This window comes from Crocodylus siamensis, chromosome 1, assembly GCF_052110815.1.
Source record: "Crocodylus siamensis isolate JL-2025a chromosome 1, ASM5211081v1, whole genome shotgun sequence".
Classification (NCBI taxonomy): Eukaryota; Metazoa; Chordata; order Crocodylia; family Crocodylidae; genus Crocodylus; species Crocodylus siamensis.
Window position 1 is genome coordinate 181,032,973 of NC_143395.1, and position 23,830 is coordinate 181,056,802.

At 40.5% G+C, this 23,830-nt stretch overlaps 1 protein-coding gene across 1 annotated transcript in view; it reads left to right on the forward strand.

Annotated features, from left to right (window-relative positions):
• The window catches only part of COMMD1 (copper metabolism domain containing 1), a 146,223-nt gene that overhangs the window by 15,773 nt on the left and 106,620 nt on the right, over positions 1 to 23,830 (forward strand). The window contains exon 2 of the mRNA XM_090050339.1: positions 23,422 to 23,703. Coding sequence (XP_089906465.1) covers positions 23,422 to 23,703 — 282 coding nt within the window. The remainder of the gene's footprint in view (positions 1 to 23,421; positions 23,704 to 23,830) is intronic.

The following is a 23,830-nucleotide window of genomic DNA, read 5'->3' on the forward strand; positions in this document are numbered from 1 at the left end:
TAAGTTGGAGTCTTTAGGGTTTCTGCTGGCAACAGTTTTGAGGGGAATGGAAATATTTTCGTTTCCTTTTTGAGAGGGGCTGCTCCACCAGATGCCCTTTGATTTCTCACTGTGGTGGGCTTATCTGATCAAGCTCAAGCAGCAGGCCCAGTGCTTGCTGAGCTCCAGCCAGGCTAGCCATACATCTTTCAGCCCAAAAGTCTGGCGACCTACACAGTCCTTCCCACCGGCGTTCTCCCAGGATTAGATCTGTCTCCCTGTTCTGCATCCTGAGAGAGAGGGCTCACCATTGCTTCATTCTTTTAAAGCAGTGGTTTTCAATCATTTTGGACTCATTTGGCAGCCCTCCATAACTTTTGTGTATTGAGTGGCATCAATTTAAAAAAGTTAATGTCTATGTTACAGTGCTTACCTTCTTGCACAGGAGCTGGGCAATAGGGGTGGAGGATAAGTCAGAAAGAGACCATCCTAAGCTTGCACTTATCTGTTTAGTTCCTCACACTTCAGCTTTCAAAGGATCTCGGGGCACCCTGCTTGAGAATCACTGCTTTACAGGGTTTGAAGTCCCCTGACAAGTAGTCGTGTTCTGTTCCTCTCCACCCTGAGTTCAGGATATCTTGTGTTTATTCTCTTCTTTCCACTCAAGGACTTTTTTTAAATTGATGGAGGGGCATCTGAATTATAAGGCTTGTGGTCTTGGGAGTCAATAACTGCTTGATGTGCAATTTTTTTTTTATTCCTAGAAGTATGTGTATTTAAAGAAACATCTTTTCTTATCAGGGTTTGGTCTTTCTCCAAAACCAGTTCCTTTTCCCCATGTCCTGGGTTCTGGGTGTTATACCTGATACATAGGACTGACTCTGATCCTGAACAAGGGCTGTGAGCTGCATGCTGCTCTCCAAGGTGTAGTACTGACTGTAAAATGCTTGTAGTTCAGTCATTTCAACTGGAGGGCTCATTGGGAGATGAGAACAGATGAGTGGATCCAGTAACATCACTAGGATTTCAAAGAGAAAAAAACAGAAAAGATTGTCACATTAACTGGTTGGGAAAAAAGGTTAATGTGCTCAATGCCACTGTTCAGAGTGGTTTCCAGGTTATGAAGGAGTTGTACAAAAATGAAAAAAGGAAGTATCTCTTTTTTTGTCATGTCTGATCAGGTTCGGGATCTGCCAGAATGAAAAGTGCACTGTTATGTAATGAGTCATTTTATTTATTAGTAGGGTACAGCATCTATTTTTACAGGAATGTTGTGTTCAGGGTGGAACTGGGTGCCCTCCAACACTGGGGAGAAATAATGTATCCAGAATTGGAGTTTGTCAAGAATATCAGAATAATGCCTTTGGTCTTCTGTGTATTAAAATTAATTTAGATTTTTTGGTTTCAATTTGTAATGTCTTTAACAGGAAGTAGCACCTTCAATTTTTATAATGTTTTACACTACTTTTTTCTGGTGGGGGAGAAATGGGGAGGCACGAAAGTGTCATAGTTCAGTTATGCTAATGTTAATTTATTGACTTTTACAGGAATCTTTTATGAGATTGGGCCTCTGTAAACATTTTCCCACGTCATTTATTCAATGTGTAATTTAACCTTTGGCATGTACAGATCATACAAAGCACTTAAAGCTTACAGTTATAAACACTTATTTTCAGACATTGTTGACTGACCAAAATGACTTGTATTCCATAAAATAACATATGTGGTAAACTATAGGGAAATGTTAAAGAGGGAGGTAATTTCTTGACCTTGACAGTAGGAATCACTTGACATATTGCTTTTACAGATTTTTATACTTTTAATCTGACCTGCAGAGAGAAGGGGAATATTTAGTTTGTGACTTTTTTGGCCTCTATAGGATACATTAAGAATACCTGAAATAACAGGTTGCTTGGTACTTGAAATGCCCTTCTTTGCCTGAGAAGCTGTATGGTTGATGGCAGAATGAATAGGCAGGTAAATGAGAGGAATACTTGAATACTGCCTACTTGAGGGGAAGTGATTTACATTTGATGTGCATAATTTATTAATAAAATGCTTTCTTTCTGGTACTATTTTATAAACAAAAGCACTCAGTAATGAACTTGGATGTGAAAAAAACTATTCTGTCTTGGACAGAATTACTTTATAATATGATTTTACTGCTTTTAGGGAGGTTTCAGGTCTGCCTAAAGTTTACTCTTTAGTTCTGGGGCATGTGCAGTATGAGCAGAGGCATTACTAACTTTTGTGCTGCTCTTGAATGATGATCTAGTGGGGCCACTTTTAGGATGGAAAAGGTCATTTCTGTGTGTTATCCTTTGAATTTTTGCTCCATCATGAGGCATGCTAGAAGTTTCTTGTAATCTTTACCTTCTGAAACTGCATTCTTGTGTGTTAACTTAATTTTTCTACTGTGTATTTAATGTGACCATGTTAAGGAATATGCCTTGAGTATTTGCATACTCTGATATGCTCTTCAGCATTTTGGTACAGTTAGGGTGTCTTGTTTTGAACCTGTTGCACTCTCACTATCTCTAGTGTAGAGTGATACAGATTTCTCTTTTTCAACAGCATTATTTTAGTTTGCTTTTTTTGTTGAGGATAAACACTGATTACCAGCCCTGTTTAGAAATGAGACTATTTACAGCACACTTTATTCTCGGGGAAATGTTGTTCAGCTAACACAAATGTCCTGATTTCACAGAAGATCCTGGACGGAGAGAAGCAGCAGGGGAAAAAGCTGTTCATATATGAATAATCTGTAATTGAGCCCTTGCACTGTACCAGTGCAGCAGTTTTATCTTTTCCCCCACTCCTTATTACTAGACACTGTCATCAGAGAGACAGATGGGTGTCTCAAGAACTGTGCTACTACTTGTGCTTAATGGACTGTCTAGCTAGCATATTAAAAAGATATCCAAATGACATTTTCAAGCCAGTCTCCTGCTCACTGATTGCCTTGACTTTTTTTCTGTTCTCAGTAATGCTTAGCAACTGTATCCTGGATAGGATGCACTTTATTTGTTTCTGCTGTATTGCTGTGTTTGCAAGTGGGCAAAATGTATTTTGCAAGTTATAAAAATGCTAACACCCCTGTCAGTAGTGACAATGCTACATAGTGCACTGGAAAGAGTTGGCTGTACAGCTGATGCTCGGAGGAATTTTTCTCCTTCCACTGAGTCAATATAATATAGAGCTGACTGACCTCTTTAAAATGTTTGGAGGATGCTGTTTTCTGAATTGTTAGGGAAAAACAAACGGTAGTGTGAAGTACAGAAAAGTCAATTTGTGTGATTCCTAAAATATTAGCTAGTCTAATGGTATAGCATTTGTCAAATGAAAATCTCAGGTTGTTTGAAGGCAGGATCCCAAGAATTAGTTAGGTCCAACTTGAGCATGCAGTAGAGCAATGGTGCCCAACGTTTTTGGTGCCCCGTGGGCGATATGAGAATGCTAGGTTAGTGCACGGGCCACATCTCGTCCATGGGCCTGATCTGGTGCATGGTGCTGGCCCAGGCAGGGCAAAATCTAGGTTCACAGCGGTTGGAAATTTGGCTGCCTGGGAGTGGTGTGTCAGATGAGATGGCGCTGCAAGCCCAGGGGTTGAGCACAGCCCTGCTGTAGGGGTATACTTTGGAGGAAAAGTCATTTTGCTGTTGATAGTGCAGCCTTTCAAATTGATCACAAAAGCATATTTAGTTTGGCAGCCCTGTGAAACCAATGGTCTTCTTAAAGGGAAATCCTAAAATATTACTTAACTTTTTTTTTTGTTTGTTTGATAATAAATTGTGTATGTGCAGTATTTATCCAGTATAACAGTATTGAGTAGTTCAGTGCTAATAAGGTTTCAAGATTTCCCTCACAGACTGGCAGCATTCCAGCCTGCAGGTGGTTGCTAGGGATAATTGGAGGCAGCGGGCACATGTGCTGTGTGCGCAGACTCATGTGGCCAGCATAGAGTGAGGCCAGGTCATGCGAATAGCCCCAGGTAAGTATGGAGAGTTGGGGATGGAGGTCCAGGAGACTGTGTGGAGGGCTGGGGGCAGTGTGTGTGTGCGCGTGTGCATGCACGCACGTGTTGGCCTGCCAGCACTGGGAACAGTGGCTAGGTGTGGTGCTGCGGCAGGGCAAGGGGAGCAGGGGGAGAAGGCGCCTGGCTCTTCAGCAGGGGAAGGAGGCATAGGTGGGATGGAGACAGCTGGGCCTCCCTCCAGCAGAGCTGGGAGAGGGTCAGGGGACTGTGAATTGGGGGTGAGGGGCACAAGCAGGACCAGGGTGTGGCTTGGGGGGCGAGTGGTGCCTTGGCTTGGAGTGGCTGGGTGGGGAGGAGCAGAGGACTATGGGTCGGGCCCTGGCAGGGCCAGGGGATGTAGGTCAGGACAAGCCATCAATCTTGGGAAATGGGTCCCAGTACGAAAAAGGTTGAGAAGCCAGTGTGTTAGATAATTTAAAAGTGATTAAGTTTAAGATAATGAAACTTTAAATAATATTGCTATTCAGAATTCTTTTCATTGATTCAGTTCAAGCTATTACTGAAATATTGTAGTTCACTATTTTCCCCCTCAAAATAGCATTTCTATAGCATACATTCATCTTTACATTTTGTATAGCTTCTAAATTCTGCTTGAAGAAAGAGGCCATTTGAATCTCAGTAGAACGAAAGTAGGACAGAACTTAAAATAAGAAAATTATTAGATAATGTTTTTGTTGTCATTCAAGTGAGAGTTAAATGATGTTCCATTATTGTTGTTATTTACCAAACACTTGAAGTATCCTAAGGATAGCAGATGCTGTCTAACTGTCTGTATCAAGGTATAAAGTAGGTTGACCTATATTAGGCTCACCTTTCTCACTGATTTAAATGGCACTGCTTTGTTTTGAGTAAGGTGAGCAGGATTCCCATTGCCTTGTTTAAAACGTACAGAGCTTTTCCTACCTTCAGTGGCCAAAGATATAATCTGCAGTATTCTTTTTAGGAAGCTCAGTGCTACTTCTGTTGAGCAACAGCGTGACAGTACTGTAGCTGCTTGTCCCTTGTTGACTTAGCTTTTCAGCTCAGCTGGGAGTGCTGTATCCTGAGATCTGGCATCTTGATGGGCCGCACCTGAATGTTAAAGAGGGTGTCCCCGTTAGTTCTACTGACTACATTTATGTCATCTCAGTGGTTTCCATTCATATGGCTATGGTGTCTCAAACTCCATTTAAATGAAGATTAACTTCAGTCTTAGTGAAGTAGACTAGAAACATGCACAATGCTAAGTGAGTTTCTGATATAAAGTCGCCCGCTTTTAGTGATTTGACATATTTGTTGTAGAATTACAATGAGCTTATTTTATTTGGATTTTGTAACTGCTGCGTTTTTAACTAAGATGTTCCTCAAAACCTGGTTTTCATGCACCCCTTTAAAGTAGCTCTGAGCTTAAAATAGTTATAGTATAAATATAGTTTGAGTTAGATTCTGCATTTTCCAAATAAGGTTACAATTTTTAGTCTTATAAAGATGTTTGTGGGTCCCTGCCAAAAGGATTCTAACCTCAGTTTTGTGAGCAGTAGTTTTCTCAGTCTGCAAGCTCCATAAAATATGATGTCAGAATTATAAAACATTCCTAGAATAAAGGCAGAAAAGTAGATGCTTTAGAAAAGGAAACTAGGCAACGGGCACTTCACTTTGAGACTTTGAAAATTAGTAAATGTCTTTCTCTTTTCTCAGATCATTGTCACAACAAATGGGTGTAGGCTTCTTGGGGGCAGCAGGGAGGGAGTAGGTTCTGTCATGTTTTTTCCCCCTTATTTTTAGTCTCTGTTAGTTGTATCACTATTTATCTTTACTGTTATATAATGTGCTATGAACTCTGTATGTTGTTCAAGGGTGGAGAGATTTTATAATTGGAATTCTTGAATTTAATTTGGTGTGTGTGTGTTTGTTTTATATATAAAATAAGAGCTGTGGAGTCCGAGTTATTAAGCAGGAGCAGTCTGAAACAAAATCCTCATTAAATTAAAAAAAGCAAAGCTAAGAACATTTTATTCTGTCTCAAAACTGTCTTGGCAGTGACTGGAACACATGCACGTCCTTGCACACACAGTTTCTAAAAGTAGATATACATTTATGGGTGTGTATATATATATATGAGTCAGGAAACTTAGTATATTTTTTGAAGTTCTCTGAAGTTAAAATCACCCTTGTAAAATACTTCAGCTCTCAGGGTTCAAGTTGTTTTTATGCATTGCTCAAAATAGGGACTGTAATTTACTGTTCTGATTTTGTGAGGAGCAGGGTTTTTGGCATATTTTTTTCCCTGGACCATAATAGCTACAACGTTGTAACCCAATTGTGATTCTGGTCAGGGCTTTTAGTTTTGTAGCTTTGTAACTTCCCTAGCAAATGCCCCACAGAATTTCACTTTGGCAGTGTTTAGTGGCATGGCGTACTACCCCTTGCAACTAGGTGGTGCCACAAACTGCTGATTCTTTTCTTCCCCTCCCATCTGCCACTGTTGGCCATTGCTCTCCTTCATGGTGCCCAATCATCCTGCTGCCACCTTTGCCACACATCGCTGCCTCCTGTTTCCAGCAACAATGGGGAGGGCCAAATTCAGCAATGACAGTAAGCAGCACCAGTCATGGGGAGTAAGAGAGATCAGCAGGAAGAGCAGTGTGGCGGGGATAAGCAGCATGGCTCAGGGCAGGGGACGCCAGGATGGATCGCGTGCTGCTGACCCCTTGTGGCAGTGTGGCCTGGATCTAACCATTTCAGGCCAGATTCAGTCTGTGGGGCTGTAGGTTGTAGACTCTTGTGCTAACCATGATCTGTTGTGAACAAGATTAGAAAAAATTATATTGTTTCCTCCTTGAAGGGAAGAGTAAATGTGTTGACTGGAGTCCTTTAGATGTCAATTGCAACAGCAAAGCTGTAAAGCAGGAGTGGGCAACTGTTTGGACTGGAGGGCCACTAATGAGTTCTGGTGAGCTGTTGAGGGCTGGGGAGAGGGAGATGCCAATTGATCCTATTTGGCCTGCTAGCTGCCACCAGAAGCCTGAGGAAGGAGGGCTGCACCCTGTACCACTGCACTCTGCAGCAGCCAGGGCCAGGCTGGGCTGCGCAGATGCTCTCCCTTTCCCCCCACTGCCTGGCTTCCTGGCACTGGGCTGCTGGCAGCCAGGTCTGCACGGATTGGAAGTATGATGTAGCATGCTGACTAGCCTTCCCATGTACCACCCTGCTGCGGTGAGCCACTCCCGTGGTGCCACACCCAGAAAGTCAGGGGCAGCTGCCCCAGGTTGAGCCCTCCCCCCCCATGGGTTGAATGGGCTGATCTCCTAGGAGCTCATCAACCATGGCTCGTCATGTTGGGTAGGCTGGCAGGGCAGCTACTTGGTGTACGGTATCATGTGCCAACCTATACAAGCCTGGCTGCTGGCATGTGCAGTGCTAGGACTGCGCAGCTGCAGTGCCAGCAGAAAGCTGGGTGGGGGATGGGGATGGATGCATGGGGCGGAGAAGTCTGTGCAGCCTGGCCTGGCCATGACTGCATCAGAGCGGAGTGCCGCATGGTGCAGCCCTTCCTCTTCAGGCTTCTGGTTGCCAGCAGGCTGAATAGGATTAACTGGTGGGCTAGACAGAGCCGACAGGATGTATTTTGCCCACGTCTGCTCTGAAGGATCGAATGGAAAAGTGACTGCCAGATAGATTCCTCTAGTTCCTTAAATTGAGAAAAATTAGCTTGTTGTTTTCAAGCATTTAATCAACGACCCCAACAGTCTTTCCTGCTTGATGAATTTGTAAGGTCCCTTCCAGCCCCTAACATCTATGAATGTGGGTGCTTGTCCATGGATTTTTAGGAGTAGCCAAATAAGTAAAAAAGATGATTGAAAACTCTTTGGTAGCAAGCAGGGTTTATGCCATCCAGTTTTGTCTCTAAACTCTCAAGCCCATCTTGGCATTATATAAATAATATATATTTAAAATCTAATATCTTTATTGTGTTGGAAATCAGTTAATGGATTACTTCACCATTATCTATATCCTGGCTATTTTGCTTAAGACAGTTGTTTTCAACCTTTTTAAACTTGAGGCACCCCTGAATGAACTTAAGCCCTCCCCCCCACCTTGGAGAATGCCAGCTCTTAGTTTTCACTTTTTTTTGCCTACAGAAAAATAGAGCGGCTTCTTTTTTTTTTTTTTTTCCCAAAGAATTCAGAAAAACCACAACAAGGATTGAAATCTCTGGGCTTGGCTTGTGAATCATGTTAGTAAACCTAACAGTGCTAACATTGTGTGGTACCCCCTGGCACCCTTGAAATGTTCTCTAGGCACCCCAGGGTGCCAGAGAATTGCTGGCTTAAGACTTTTGCTAGCTTGGGCTCTGAGAAATAAAGCGTTACAGCTGTTGTTGAGAAGATGATGGCTGAGCAGCTTGGAGTTGAAATATCTCATTAAGTACTTCTCAGGGTACACTTTCCTTTTTAAAGTAAGAGGATTTTGTCTTCTCTGCTCTTTTTCATTGCACATAAGCATGAGGAGGTTCCTACTGTCAGATTATTTTAAAACACAGTAGTAATTGAAACACCTGCCTGCCTCAGTCATATAATGCACAAAATTGTGAAATTTAGTCTTTTCCAAAGACAGAAAAATTTCAGTATCAAACTCACTTCAGTTTGATTTTTGTGTTTTTGCCCCCTTATCACATTGATTAAAATACGTATATGGATAACACAATAATTTAAAATTCCAGAGAATAGAGTTAATCATATTACATTTAGTTGTTGGTATTAGGGTACCTGGGTACTTTCCATTTCATTCACAATGTCAATATTTTCTTCAATTAAGATCTCAATTAGCAACTTTCTCCAGTGACTATTTTTATAGTTATTACCTATTTCACTCGCTAATGTTGAATATACCATCATTCTGAGGATTTTAATAAGATGTGTTAAACATAACCAGCTGGAGATTGAAGTCGAAGATGCCTTCTTAGAATCTACTGTACAGGCAACCCCTGCTTAACGCTCTTAATAGGTTCCTGAAAAAAACTGAGTGTTAAGTGAAACAAGCATTAAGCTAAACCAGAAGTTTTTGACTACCCAAGATGGCATGCACAAGTGTTTTTAATGACTCAAGATGACAACCGTGAGTGTTATAACGAAACTCACTGAGTGTTAATTGGAATCGGGTATCAATTTAAAATAAGCGTTATAGCGAAATAGTGCTAAGTGAAACAGCATTAAGCGGAGGTTGCCTGTATTAAAATATAGGTCAGAGCAGTTATTACTGTTGAAAGATCTTCTAGTTCGTTTGTTTTTTAAGTTGTGCACACTTTTGTTTTATTTTGCGCAAATGCAGCTAACATTTATATTCTTTTTATACTTCTTTATTAAAATAGCCTACAAAGTTATTGTAGTTAAATTAGCAGATGAAATTGGATTGGTCTGACTTCAGTGCTGGATTTTGAAAATATTAGATCCTGTCCATTTTTACATGAGAGATCTATAAGATCAGACTACCTAAAAATAACTTCAGAGTTTCATTCAGATCAACAGTGCCCAACCTTCTGGTCTTGCAGGCCAGATGAGTAGTGGATTGGTTTGTGGGCCTTGTGGAGTTGGCACTAAGGGAGGTTGGTCCATTGGGTGTGACCCTGCCCATCTGGATCTGGCTGTGAAATGACCCTGTGCACCAGCCGGACCATGTAGCTGCATGATCTGATGCAGAGGGCCACACAGGTTTGGAAATTTGACAGGAAGGGAACAACAATTAACATACAACTGCTTTTCCACTATCAAATTTCTGGACCTTTTTTTTGGTTGGGGGGCGGGGAGAGGAAGGCATGGGCCACATGAGAGGTTACTTTGGGCCACTAACTCAAATGCATTTCTAAAACTAGGATTTTTTTAAATTATCTGTCTATGTCAGAATAAGTAGTCAAGATGTCTGCTTCCTATTTAAAGATTTTTTATTTATTTATTTATTTATTTTTTTATTGTAAATGAGATACTTAATATTTTCAGGGTTTACTTTTTCTCTGTAATTTGATAGGTGATCACATCTTGTTTTACATTTAAACTTCAGTCTTCTTTCAGCTAATTATTTTTGGCACAGTATTGACACTTCAATTTTTTCTTTAAAAAATGTTTTGGTAGAAATAACCACATAACTCTAATGATTTCTGTGTAGCATTGTGTTAGATGTGCAACAAATCAGGCCCTATCCCCCGCTGTGGGTACTTTGGATCACTAGCAGTGCTAATTGGGCAACTGAAGCATTCCTTGGTGCAGGGGGATCCTTTCCTATTGTAGAGTTACCCTGGCCATTTCTGTTCACCACCTGCATGCCCAGCAGGGACCTTCAACAAGGACAAGTGCAAAGTCTTTCACTTGGGATGGAATAATTGCATGAACAAATACATGTATGACTGCCTAGGCTGTGGTACTGTAGAGAAGGATCTTGGGTTTACAGAAGACCATAAGGTGTCTATGAGTCAACAGTATGCTCTTGTTGCAAAAAAAAAAAAAAAGCCAACATTATATAGGGGGTTGTATTAAGAGGAGTGTCACATGCAAATCAAGAGAAATAATTCGCCAGCTCTTTTCAGCTCTTCAGAGACCTCACCTAGAGTACTGTGTACAGTTTTGGGCCCGCCCTATATTTCAAGAAGGATGTGGACAGACTGGAAAGTGCATGTGCAGAGCAATAAAAATGCTTAGGAGCCTGGAAAGCATGACTTGTGAGGACAGACTGAAAGCACTCATGTTATTTAGTCCAGAGACTTGGGGGGGAAAGGGGGCGGGAATTTGATAATAGTTTTCAGATACCCGAAGGGTATTTGAAGGGGTTTCTACAGGGTGGTACCTATAGGTAGGATGGAGATGGGGACAGGACTAGGATCAATGGCCTCAAACTACAGCAGGGAAAACTTAGGTTGGAGATTAGCAGAAACTTTCTGACTGAGTGTGGTCAAGCATTGGAATAGAGTGCCTAGAGAAGTTGTGAAACCTTCATCCCTGGACATTTTCAAGAGTAGGTTAGATAGACATTTAGCTGGGACTGTTTAGGAAAGGATGATCCTGCAGGGGGTGGACTAGATGAACTTGAGGTTCCTTCCAGCCCTATTTCCTATAATCCTATAAGTAGGATTAGTTTGTTCTAACAACTCTTGGTTAGCATAATTAGCTAATGCAGATTGGAAGAGCCTTTTAAAGGGTGCATTTTTCTGGGGTTGAACATGACTTAGTATATTTTATGATTGGGAGAGCCCACAGTTTATCCAGAATCATGTACATGTATTAAATGTGCAGAGTTTCTCTTAAAAAATGTGTGGAAACAGTGATGAAGGCAATATAAATGTGGGGTTTTGTGGTTTTGTTTGTTTGTTTTTCTTTGATACCTGCTTATAAGTATAAGATATAAGGGTTGCAGTTTCATATAGGTCTGCAAAATGTCTTGTGCAAATGATGCTGCTTTCTGTTGCTTTGAGACTGCAAATCTTTATTAAGATTCTAATTAACAGAAAAATGTGTGTGGCTGTTGTAGTATCTGAACAACTGAAGGTCCAAAACAAACAAGAGGAAATCCTTTATCCCCCCCTCCCTGTTCTCCCCCCACAGTACATAGTTAAATTATGGAACTAATTTCCACAGGCCACACATAGTATAATCAGGTTAAAAAAGGGAGTCCATTTGGAAGTATTGAATAAAAGTCAAGGATGTCTTCTCTGACATCCCTAAACCAATGACAGTTAAGGTAAGGGAGCATATGACAGGGTATAGATCAGTCTAGATGTACCATATTCATATGTTCTTCCTCTAAAGCATTTACTACTTGCCAGTATTGGAGATAGGCTGCTGGCTAAGATGGACCATTGATCTGACCCAGTATGCCAGTTCTTACCTTCTTAAGAACCTTAAGAGTCTAATATTGATGTTTGCCACTAGAACTGATTAAAACAATTAAATGTTTTTCTTTTTCTAAATAGTAGGAAAATGCTGCCTTATTAAAATGGAGCTCTTAATGGAATTATATGAAGAAAGCTTGTCCAGGATGGGAGGAAGTAGGGAGAAAGTCTGGGGTGTTTGGGTAGATGAGTCTATATTGCTGTTTAGGGCACTCTCATGGGACCTGGACTATCCATCCAAATCTCAGTATATGCAGTGAGTTAGCCAGAGCAAGGAGTTGAACCTGTCCCCCTCCTGCCCCACCTCGCTATTACAGTCAAATGACAGTTATGGGATAGCGGGTTTTTTTGGGCTGTTTAAAAAAATAAAATAATAGAAATGTTCCATTTATGTTCTGTATTGGAATAAAAATTTCAGAACCCTACAAGTTTTCACGAAACAATTTTTTTATCTTATTTTGAAATAATGTGCCCACTGTCCATTGAACCTTATGAGGTAACGCTGAGGTCGTGAAATGAGTACAGGTTAGCACCTTCAGAATAAGAGAAATATGTTCTTGTTGCCTACGGAGGATATACATTTTTAAATTTCTCATTTATGTTCAAAAAGCTTTACTTGGAACCTTGATTGCCTGACCAGTTCTACCAGTGACATAGATGTCTTGGGACATAACATGACAAAGTTTAGCTCTTTGTAAGGAACCCCTATGCACTAATGAAAGTAGTTGATAAATATATAGTTTGACTCCAGTAGAGGGTACTTTCTCATGCATTTTCTGTCTGCTTTATTAAGAGCTTCTTTAGCCCTCCTCCCTCCCCACCTCCGCAAAAAAACCCCAACAGAACACCGCAACATTTGCAAGTTTAGTCCCAGGAGTCTATTTTGTGCAGGAAGTGAAACTTGGGTCTGTGTGGGAAAGTGATCTACCACTTTGGCCATGAAAACCAGCTTCTTCCAAGCTCCCTATGTGGGAATTTATTCAGTCAACAGAATATTGTTTTATAGCATGCAGAGGTGGGTAGGGAACTTTACAAATGTGATCCCTACCACAGGGAGTTTGTTTTATTGATTCTCAGTCCTTAGAAATTACTTCTCCCATCAGAAGCTGAAACAGCATTATTCTCAACTCTGCTTTTATTTTCTACTCTTGATTCATCTTAAGTGGTTTTCAACCTTTTTCATTTGTGGACCTCTTAAAAAAAAAAAAAAATTTGAATAGAGGTGTGGACCGCTTTGGAAATTTCAAATGGAGGTATTAGACCCCTTTGAATTGTAAGTGCAGGTAGTCACATACTTTTAATTGATGCTGATACTCTTTTGCGGATGTCTCAGACATAGTCTGTGGATCACCAGGGGTCCACGGACCACAGTTGAAAACCTCTGTCTTAAACCAAGTTTATACTTGGTCTGATTGCCCTTTTTTGTGAGAACGCTAACAGATGAAGTGCTATAGTAATAATTTCCACTAGTAACCCCAGTTAATTGCTGCCTCATACTACCTTTAGAAAGGACTACAACTTTTGTCCTTCATGTTTTCAAACTGTGAGCTGAACTAACGTTTGTTTTTAGCTTTATGAAGTGAAATGAGATTAGACGTTAAACAGGAGTCCAAAGCAGCAAATAATTTTCCCAGAATGCTCTGAGAAGCCTGATAAATAGTGTTCATTATTTTATTGCAAGAGTGGAACATGGAGGGTGAGAACAAGCCCAGTCATTTGACCTTTTCAGGGTAAGGCAGGTCGTGTAACAAGTATAACTTCTTCCTGCTTCCCTTTCCAACTGTTAGTCCCTTACACAGGTTTCTTCTGTCTCTGACCCAGTATTTCTTCTGTCTTATTTGGAGATCTTGTTTGTGACTGTTATCTCTGTTCCCACTTCAGTTTTCAGAAATACAGTAGCCAATGGCCTTGATCTGTTGATGATTTAAAACCTTGAATTCTAGCTCCGACATGGAGGAATAAAAATGTTGAAATATACATAGTGCTCGACCAAATGACAATGTGAGAATTAAATGACCTTACAAAAACAGAACCTGGTTGTTCAGAATTATAGAAATGGAGAAGTGCAGTATTTCATTTTTTGTTGAACCAGTCAATCATGTGTACAGTGTATAATTAGAGAACTACTGGAAATACATTTTTGTACCTCTACATCTCTTAAATTGTTAGTAGGAATTTATTACAATTGAAGAAGAACTGATAGCAAAGCTAGAGAGGAAAATTTTAAAGACTGCTCAGTTGGATACAGGCCAGGATGGATCAATCCATTCAAATGTTACAATCTTCATTTGTGACTTTTGTAATAAAGTATGCTATTTGGTATAAAAAGTACATGTCGTCTTCTTTACCCTCCCCTTTCATTTGTATTTTTTCTCTGTATCCTGTCAACCTACCATTGTCTTATCAGGGAAACTCTCTTAACCCTTTCTTTTCACATGCCTCTGTCCTTCTGCTGTTAGGTACCACAAACACTATGACAATACCAGCCTGAAAAAGAGAGTGTTGTTTTTAGGTTGATAGCTCATAAAGCTTACTTGGTTTTCTTACTATCTGTACAAAGACAGCATTTGTAGAGACCCATCTTGGCTTTAGTTGGTGGACATTGTTCTGTTTTTAATAGTGCATTTGATTGAAACCAAGCGTCAGAACATTCTGTGCTTTATAAGAGCCCACCCTTTTGGTGATTTGGAAACATAAGGACAAGTGCCCATGATGTTTACTGTAATGTCCACTTGCATTGTCCTTTGGTACCAAGGATTCTGGTTCCGGTGCCTGTAGTCCGGCAGAAGCAATGAAGCCTGCACCTTCTCTTATGCCTGTGAGCAGTGCCGTGGCAAGGAAGTTTGGCACCTGGGGCAAACCCCGCAGCAGCAGCCTGTTCTCACCCCATGCACCAGTCTGGGGGGGGCACGTCTACTAATTTCTTCTACTAATCTGTAGATTGACCTCCTGAACCTTTTCCCAAAATCCTATTCTTGTGAGAAGCAGAGACATTGTTGTGTACACTGGATATGAGGAGTCGTATCTGCCTAGAACAGGGGTGGGCAAAATGTGGCCTGGGGCTGGATGCAGCCTGCCAGGCCATTCTACCCGGCCGGTGGAGCCCCTAAAAAATTTAGAAAATTAATATTTATCTGCCCCTGGCTGCCTATCATGCAGCCCTCGATGGCTCGCCAAAACTCAATAAGCGGCCCCCTGCCCAAAATACTTGCCCACCTGTGGCCTAGAACCAGACCTGCAATGGGAAAAAAAGAGTGCAGTGATTGCCGCCCAGAGACTGTCCAAATAGATCTTGGGCTGCATTGGGGTATGCCTCAAAGTTGTTAAATTGAACCTACCAGCAGTGGTGGGAGTACATTCTGTGAGTGTTCAGCTAATGGTAGTGACCTCCCTTTAAAATGTACCCTCAAGCAGTCATCTTCAACTCTTCAGGCACAGGCATGATACCATCGCTGAAGCTTCCACAGCAGGTGCTGCTTTTGTCACACCTGCCCTATGGTTACTGTTTGCCAGTATGCTGAAACTCATCCTCGGGTGGTCTGGGCACTGATTTGGAGTAACCCAGAGTAGGAAACTGGATGGACAAACACTTGAAGGAGAAAGAGAAGTTACTTGCCAAAAACTTGGAATTCTTTGAGAGATGCATGCTCTACGTCCTACCATTACATTCCCTCTTCTTTGGAGTCTCATATCATAGGATTTTGCAATTGAAAGGAAACTGTGGAGCAGAAAATATACCTTCTCCTTTATATCCTAATAGCATGAAGGGGAGCACAGTGTGTAGCTGCTCGATGGGTACTGCTTGGGAGAAGGTTTCTGAGGCACACTTGTGCCCACAGTGAAATGTCTGCGTGGACAGTGCACTTCAAGGAACTTGACTTCCTATTATTGGCTTGCATGAATCAAACGCAGTAAGAGGTACTTTTCTAACCTTCCGTGCAAGTAGAACAAATATTTTTTGTGATACCTCAATAGATTAAAAAAAAGAGAAATCAAAAGGACAGTTTAAAAATCTATTACTTTAAGTGTTTTGTAAAGATAACTAGTGATTTCTGAATAAGGTAACTACTTTTTATTCAAGAGATCACTTGTCACATTCAAGAGGTGTAAAAAAAAGAAGTGGAGGGACTGCCAGGCCATTGCATTTAATTTGCCTTAATGCCTACTCTCTCAGGAGAGCTGTTACACTCAAATAATTTACATGAGGACAACCCGCCAAATATTTGAAAACCTTCTTTTTATCTGGAAACGTGGGAAAGTGCACTGGGCTAACATTCAGGACACATCTACGGGAAACAACTGGGTTATATGGAGATGGGTATATTAGCACTCCTTGGGAGAGAATCTCGTTATCAGCTCTTATAAAGAAGGGTTGGAAACTACAGGATTGGAAAGATGAAGGAGGATATTATCTGCATTTGAAGAGATGCTCTGCTGTTTCTCCCAGTTCAAACTGTCAGTTAAAGCCAATGGACACAAACCTGCTTGTTAAATAGTTTGACCACAAAAGGACCCCTGAATACCACTGTACACAGGGTAATAAGAACTGTGTAAATCTCACTACTGTTCTCTCTGCTTTTACTGGCTATATGGCACAAATTATATGGAAGCTGCATGCTCTAAGAAGAGCCAAAGATGGGCTTAGTGTTTGTTTGACTTCCTGTAGAGATCCTATTTCAAGAATATTTAATGAGGCAAGTGCATGTTTCCTTCATGTCAATAAGGATTGGCTGTAAGTAGACATGCTGATTTGGCCCAATACATCAACATAAGCAAATGCAGTTCTGTTCATCCAGACAGAGTTGTCTTCTGTCGAGATTCGATGTATGCCATTATCCTGCCCATACTTAGTTTATTAGATGGCTTGTAAAAGGTTCTTAAGTTTATATATGTCTAAGAGAAGCCCAATTAAACTATTTGGGACAAGGTAACAACCTCTCACCCTCCTGCACAAGAAACCTGAAAAGGCAAGTTTATTAACACGGTACATGGCACTGAATTGTTTTTCTTTCTCTGTGTCTTTGATTTCATTGTGCTAAAGATTGCCAGCAATCTGCAGTTTTGAGGGTTAACTACAGAAAATGTCTACACATCCAGGCATGACAAATTCTTGGAATCCTTCCATAACTGTTGACAAGTAAAGTTTTGTTTCTGGAAACTAAGGGTGTTTTCCCAGTGGATTTTTCCAATTGTTGTTCTTCAGTAGTATTACATGCTTGTCAGACTCTCTTTTGCAGAAAAGATAATGATTTTAAATCTGTATTTCCTGTTTTTGTACACCAGTCTAATGGCTCTAATGAAAATTAAGCAAATACAAAACTCTCCAGATTATCAAATATTGTTCCATTAAGGAAATGGTATTTGAAATAACATTTTATTGGCTGACTTATTTTAGAAGTTAATGGAAATATATTGAAGGTGAATGAAAGGAAAAGGCCATCTGAACAAGCTGTTTCTTACTGTTTGTATTTAATTATTTATGTTCTTATAAAGCAAAGCTGGCCAGTTTGTTCAGGACAGGGTTTTGCATGCTCCTAATATGGTGTGTGATGCTTTCTGTAAACAGTTTTTGTTTACATCTTCCTCTAACCTATTGTAGAATTTCTAACAAAAGGCTGCTAAACCTCTGAAAATAATCTGAATAATTTGCAATACAGTTGTGGAATTAGCCTGTTGCTGTGTTTGGTTTAAATATTGCTTTCCTTACTCTTTTAAGTACACAATCAGACCTCAGTAAAACACGTGTCATTTTGCCTGCTTTAACAGAGTTCCCTTCTGCCCTTTTCTGCTTAATAAAATTATTTTTATATTGGAATAGGAGATGCTTTATTTAAACTTTGTCCATGTCCTGTCCATAAAAATGGAATTCAAAACCAAAATTAGTATTTTTTTCACTTGTGGTTGCATTTGAACCTAGTCTTTATGCCTATCGCTGAGTGGCACAGTACTTGCCTGTGTCTGCCTCAGAATAAACACAGTAAGTCTTAGCTACACAACAAAGTGGCTCAAGATATTGTAGTAGGTTCCATCTACATAATAAAATGCTACAGGACCTGACCAGTTAAAATGTAGCTTTATCTTGCACTCCAGGGTGTGACTTTTTTTTTGAAAATCATATTAACTTCAGAAATTAATGGAGCCTGTATGATTAAATGTATTTTTTACCTTTTTAAAATCAAAATCGAGACTTCACTATTTCTAGTTATTTTGCAAAACTAAAATGTGTGTTAACTATGGTGATTGCTGCAGTGTTATTTGTAGTGTAGAGAGGTCTTTGGAGTCTTGCCTCGCTGAGCACTAGAATAGTATGTTAATGTCAAAATAAAATATTGATTTTTGTTGTTGTTGTTTTCGGAGCCTGTGTTACTCACATTTGTACCACCTGAAGATCCCAAATGAGATCAAAGCTGCACTACCTACTGTACAGATACCTGCAATGAGACAGCACCAAGCCCAAGCTTTATATAAAATAGTCAAGAAAGGGAAATGAAGATGGAAAGGGAAACCAAAGCAAAACAGCTCAAGTGACTTGCCTAAGGTCACGTAGCAGAGCCAGGACTAGAACTTAGTTGTCCTGGTTCTTGTTCCAGGATGTTAAATGTTAGACCCTGTGGTGGCTGTCGGAAGGTCTAGAAATGTTGTAACTGATTAGGATAATACATGTTAACTTCAAGTTTACAACTAATGGTTCAGATTCTGTTTTCTCTCTGGCAATGCTCGCTTGGGGTTCTCTGAAATATGAAAGGTATGAGAGAAAACAATAATTCCACTATGTAACCTTTCAGAGTTTCTACTTAACACCTGTGCTTGGTATGCTGTACTCAGGAAAATGAACACAGCTTTCTTAAAATATATTGGTTGTATAAAGGAAATACTCTTGGAGGAATAAACACACATTTCATGCCCAGATAAATGTTAGACAATTTAGTATAGCACTGTTATCTAGTGTTGTAAGTGAGCAGCAGTCTTTTTAAAATTATTGTAACAATTTGTCTTTTTGGTTCTCAAATTATTTCTTTTAGGGCAATGTGGTTTTTTGAAGGGAAAAAAACAACACAAAACAACCCAGCTTTGTAGGTCAGCAACCCGCCCTTTAAAACATAACAGACAACCCTTTCTGGTCATTATGCTTACATTGTAAGGAAACTAAAGATGACACAAGCCCCTATGCGCACACATCAACTTTTAAGTCTCTGCCTATAAGATTTGCCATTTTTGCCTAGTTTCGAATTAGATATCTGGTTTGTTTACTTTCACAGTGGAAGATGAGCCTTTCTGACGTCTACCAATTGTGTAATGCAATATAGTTAGGAAGTGGTATGTTGAGACTATATACTTTATTTACTTGAATCCAAGGTGACCCTGAATTTAAGACACGCACATAATTAGATTCTATAGATGGAAAATGATAACAAATGTATAATTTTCCATGTATAGAATCTAATTAGTAGAAGGTTGTCTTAAATTCATACCTCCAAAAACCAGTGTGGGGTGTGGGGAGGTTTGACCCTTGCCCCCCTATTCCTCTAACTGCCCCCCCACCTCTCCTGCTCACTACTGGTGCCTGCCTCCCCCACTCTCTGCCCACCTTCCCTACCTTATACAGAAGTCTTGCTCTGGATCAGGGCACTCAAGCAGTGATGGCTCTGCCCAAGCTGAGCCCAGATTGGCCAGAGAAACGTGATGGCAGCTCCTGGCCAGGCTGGGCCAGATCCGGCCTGGAGGGACTGGAGTTGGAAAAGAAGGTAAATGGTAGAGGGGGAAGCTAAGTGGTGACAGGAAATTAAATGAAGTGAGGGGACTGATGTGGGTTGGTTCAGTGGAAGACAAGCTGAGGGTAGTTTAGGTTCATTGGAAAGGGCTATATAGATATATTCGCAAGGCAGGTGTTGCCACAGTAGTGGAAAGGAGAGACCATAGTCAAGGTACATGGACAGGATATTGGTAGATTTTGCAGCTTGGCACATGATCATGAGTTCTGGCAGCAGGAGGTAAAAATCACTAATTTCTCATGGGGAATGGCAAGAAAAAATAATGATGGTGGATTCCTTTCTGATCTATTTAAGCTCGAGGAATATTAAGAAATTGAAAATGGTCAGTAATGCATGCCCAGAACCAATGCTGAAAATGATTTAACTGCTAGGGTTGATGGAGTGGGGAGAGGAGACGTTTTTCAAAGCCTCTAAGTATCAGGACATTTCCACTAATGGTCCTGAAAAAGTTTTTATTCTTTGGCAGTGACCCTATATACATGAATGATTGGTACAGGGAGAGGAAATATACTGATGAAGACTAGAGGCAACTATCTATTTCTAATATAATAAAGGGCTTAGTCCATCTGTCTCTGTCTGTAACGCTCTGGAGCACTCTGATTGGTTACTGAAACAATCAATCAGAGTGCTCCGAGAGCATTATGGACAGGAGGTGGCAGCCATGTGGTGGAGCACCACCATGACGGTGGGGATGGCATGCGGGGGCGAGGCTGGCACCGCTGGCCTCGCCCTCCCCCACCACTTTTCCTCCCCTAGCCCTGCTCCTTGGAGGTGGTGGTGGTGTGGGGTGCTGTATTTGCATATGCAGGGGGTGGAGATGAGACAGGCTTCCCCCACCCCTGCTCCTGGGAGGCAGCATGGCGGGGGAGTTAGAGTTAGCAAAATCTCCCCCTTTATTGCTGCCTGCCCCTGCCCCTCCTCCCTCCCCCCTGTCATTCCTAATACTGGCAGAACCCTAAATGATATCTTGCTTTGGAGAAAAGTGAGAGGAAAAATCACAACTGGGAATGTAGAAGATATATCTCTAGTTTAAAAAAAAATCTTATTGCCTAAATTAAGATAATAACTAAAACGCTGCAAAAAGGTGTATTTACTGTTATGTATTCTGCTTGATTATTGAATAGGCATTTTTACAGGTTCCTGAAAGAACTGCTTATTGTGAGCTGTGTGATCAGAAACATGGTCCACAGCAGAATTAAATTAAAACATTGTCTCAGACTTGAATTGAACCACTGTCATTCCTGTATTAATAGAGCGAAATTTGTGGTTATTAAATAATGTATTCTACAAGTAGCAGAAATAATTCATATGCCAAAGAAAACAATGACTTATCAGCCGCTTTAATTGTCAAATTTGGTTCTCTGTAACTTTCAGCTACTGTCTTGTCGCAAAACAAAACACTGTTGAATGATGATAAAGAACATTAAAACAAACTAATATTGGTGCATAGCATTTATTGAATGCCCTGGTTTGATATTCTCTATTGGAACTTAAGAGTATTTTAAAGAGTATAGGCTAATAGTAGTTATGTGTGGTTATATACATTGAAAATAATTGTGCCCTCATCTTCCAAAATTTAAAATCCTTCTCAAGAATTTTTAATCTAACGAATCTTTTAGAGGGTAGTTATATTTTCAAATTGAGATGTTTACTAGTTTTTAAAAAATTCTGAATATATCAAATATTAATTCTGAATGTTATATCCTGTTTACAGTGCATCTGATAAACGGCTAAAGAAAAGCTCTGGTCAAGTTAATACAATACAGTTTTTATAAACTGAGTGCAAGCAAGCAGCAGGGAAAAACAGTAATGTTAACTGGTCTGCAACAGACCTATAGAGCATGATTGTTCGTTATGCTGTTAGGTTTTCTTCCTCTGATACATAACATTTATGGTAAAAGGAACTACAGACATGCTCTTGGCATATATGAAAGTAGAGAGTTGTTTCTTTATTTAATATAATTTACATTGCACCCTACATAGCAATCAGACTGACAGCATATGCGGTGTAGACAAGTTAACTGTGCCACGCAAATTTTACAGTTTAACACAAGGAAATTAGAAGGTATTCATGTGTTCAATAAGCTTCTTTTCTGGGACCCACTTCAGCAAAGTATACTGGGTCTGTAGTATTCTGCAGACCCAGTATACTACATGGATTGGCTCAGTGAGCTTCATCTTGCTCTGTTTATAACTCTCTCCAGTGCCCTTGACCTTGGAGCAGAGTGCATGGTTTCACAGCACAGTCTCTTCCTGTGAGGAATAGGTGGCACAGCTGAAACTCTGAATTATTTTCCCCTATGAACACCTTTATGCAAGGTGCCTTAAGTCAGGGCTGTCCAACTTCTGAGTGGCTGGGGGCCACATGCTGTTCAGGCTCCCATCTGGTCTCCCATACTCCCACAGGACCTGTGTGTACTCCCCAAACTCTGTTGGCGCATGGGCTTTGCAGACTCCCCAGCCTTTGCAGGCCATATTGCCCCACCACCATGAACAGAACCAGGAAGTAGAAGATAGAGGAGGCAGTGGGGAGAGCTGCAGCTGAGTGGGAGCGTATGGGCTACTCAATAACCCCTTGCAGGCCATGAGTTGGGCCATGAATCGGACAGCCCTGGCTTAAACTTTACTAGATTTAGGTGCAAGTTTTGGTATAAGAAAATGCAGAGTGGTTGTGTTGAAGCCCTAGTCAAACCCTAAAGTTTGGTTTGGAAGGATCAGTATTATGGCTTTTTAAATTAAAATCCTAAAGATCACTTGTGTAGGATTAAAGTTTCTACAGGAACTTTGGATTTTCTTCTTTCAGATGTCACTTTTCAGTCCTGATCACACTGTTCTAATTTGGCTTAAAAGGAACAGCTAATGCATAAATCAAAAGAACAGTAAATTATATTCTAGGTTATAGAGCTAGAACTCCCTATATTTAAGTGGGGGAGGGAGGGACAGAAGGGTCTGATCATAAGGGGATACTTTCTTTCGTAGCCTAGACATGACCCCAAAATGACTAAGCTTCAGCATGTCAGTGTGTGCCGACAGGGCTAAATGACCAACTAGGGCTCCCTTACAACCTACAAATATGACATATATTTAACAGAATCCACTGACACTCTGCAGCAAGCTGTAGTTAAATGTAAATGTTACTTTACAGGTACAGAGTGTGAAAGAACTATAATAGTTCTTTAAATAGTGCAACACATTTAGAAAACACGTGGAATGAAGGCAGGTAGAAAAGATGTGTGAAATAGCTTGTCTTGTTTGTTGGATATTTTGAAGACTTGCGTTACTTACAATGCAGATACAAGACAGATTCATGAATGACGTAATAATAATGTTTTCAAGTCTCAGTTCCTTGTCCAGTAATGTGGAGATGGAGGACTCTGGTAACATGAGTGCATGACAATGAATTGGGATGTCTTCTTGCATTTCAGTCTTAGTTGGAGATATGCTGTATGCTCCCTCCATTCTTCCATTCCATAGAAAAGTTCCATCTGCTTTCTGTTACTTTCTTCCACAAGTATATCTTTTCTGGGAATGATCTTTGTTTCCTTGCTACTGTTCCCTAGACAAATATCCCTCCAGCTATCTTGATATAGGAATCTAGGCTATGTGCTGAGAGAAAGTTACACATTTTGCTGGGGTATTAGATTTCCTGCACAGTTCTTTTAAAGAAATAAATCGTTAAAAGTCTCATAATGCATGGATGCACTTTTCTTTTAGAGCGTTCCGTTTAGATTTTTTTTAAAAATTCAAGTAACCTTCTTTTTCTCTTGTTTTTCCAGTCAGTAGCCTCAGCAGACATGGATTTGAACCAACTGGAAGCCTTTCTTACTGCCCAAACCAAAAAGCAAGGAGGTATCACAGCAGAACAAGCAGCAGTCATTGCAAAATTTTGGAAAAGCCACAGAACAAAGATTCGAGAGAGCCTGATAAATCAAAGCCGGTGGGACAACACCTTGAGAAATGTGAATTGGAGAGTAGATTTGAAGTCGCAGTCAAGACACATTGATCAAATAAACACCCCTGTTGCAATAGTTGAAATGGAGCTGGGGAAAAATGGGAAGGTGAGTTTTTTCCATTTGTTTTATAAAGTTTGATTTGGGGATGTATGCATACAAATGTACAACAAACCATTTTGCCTATAGGTTAATGTAGTGCATCCAAATCAGATCAGTATGCTGGTTAAATGCA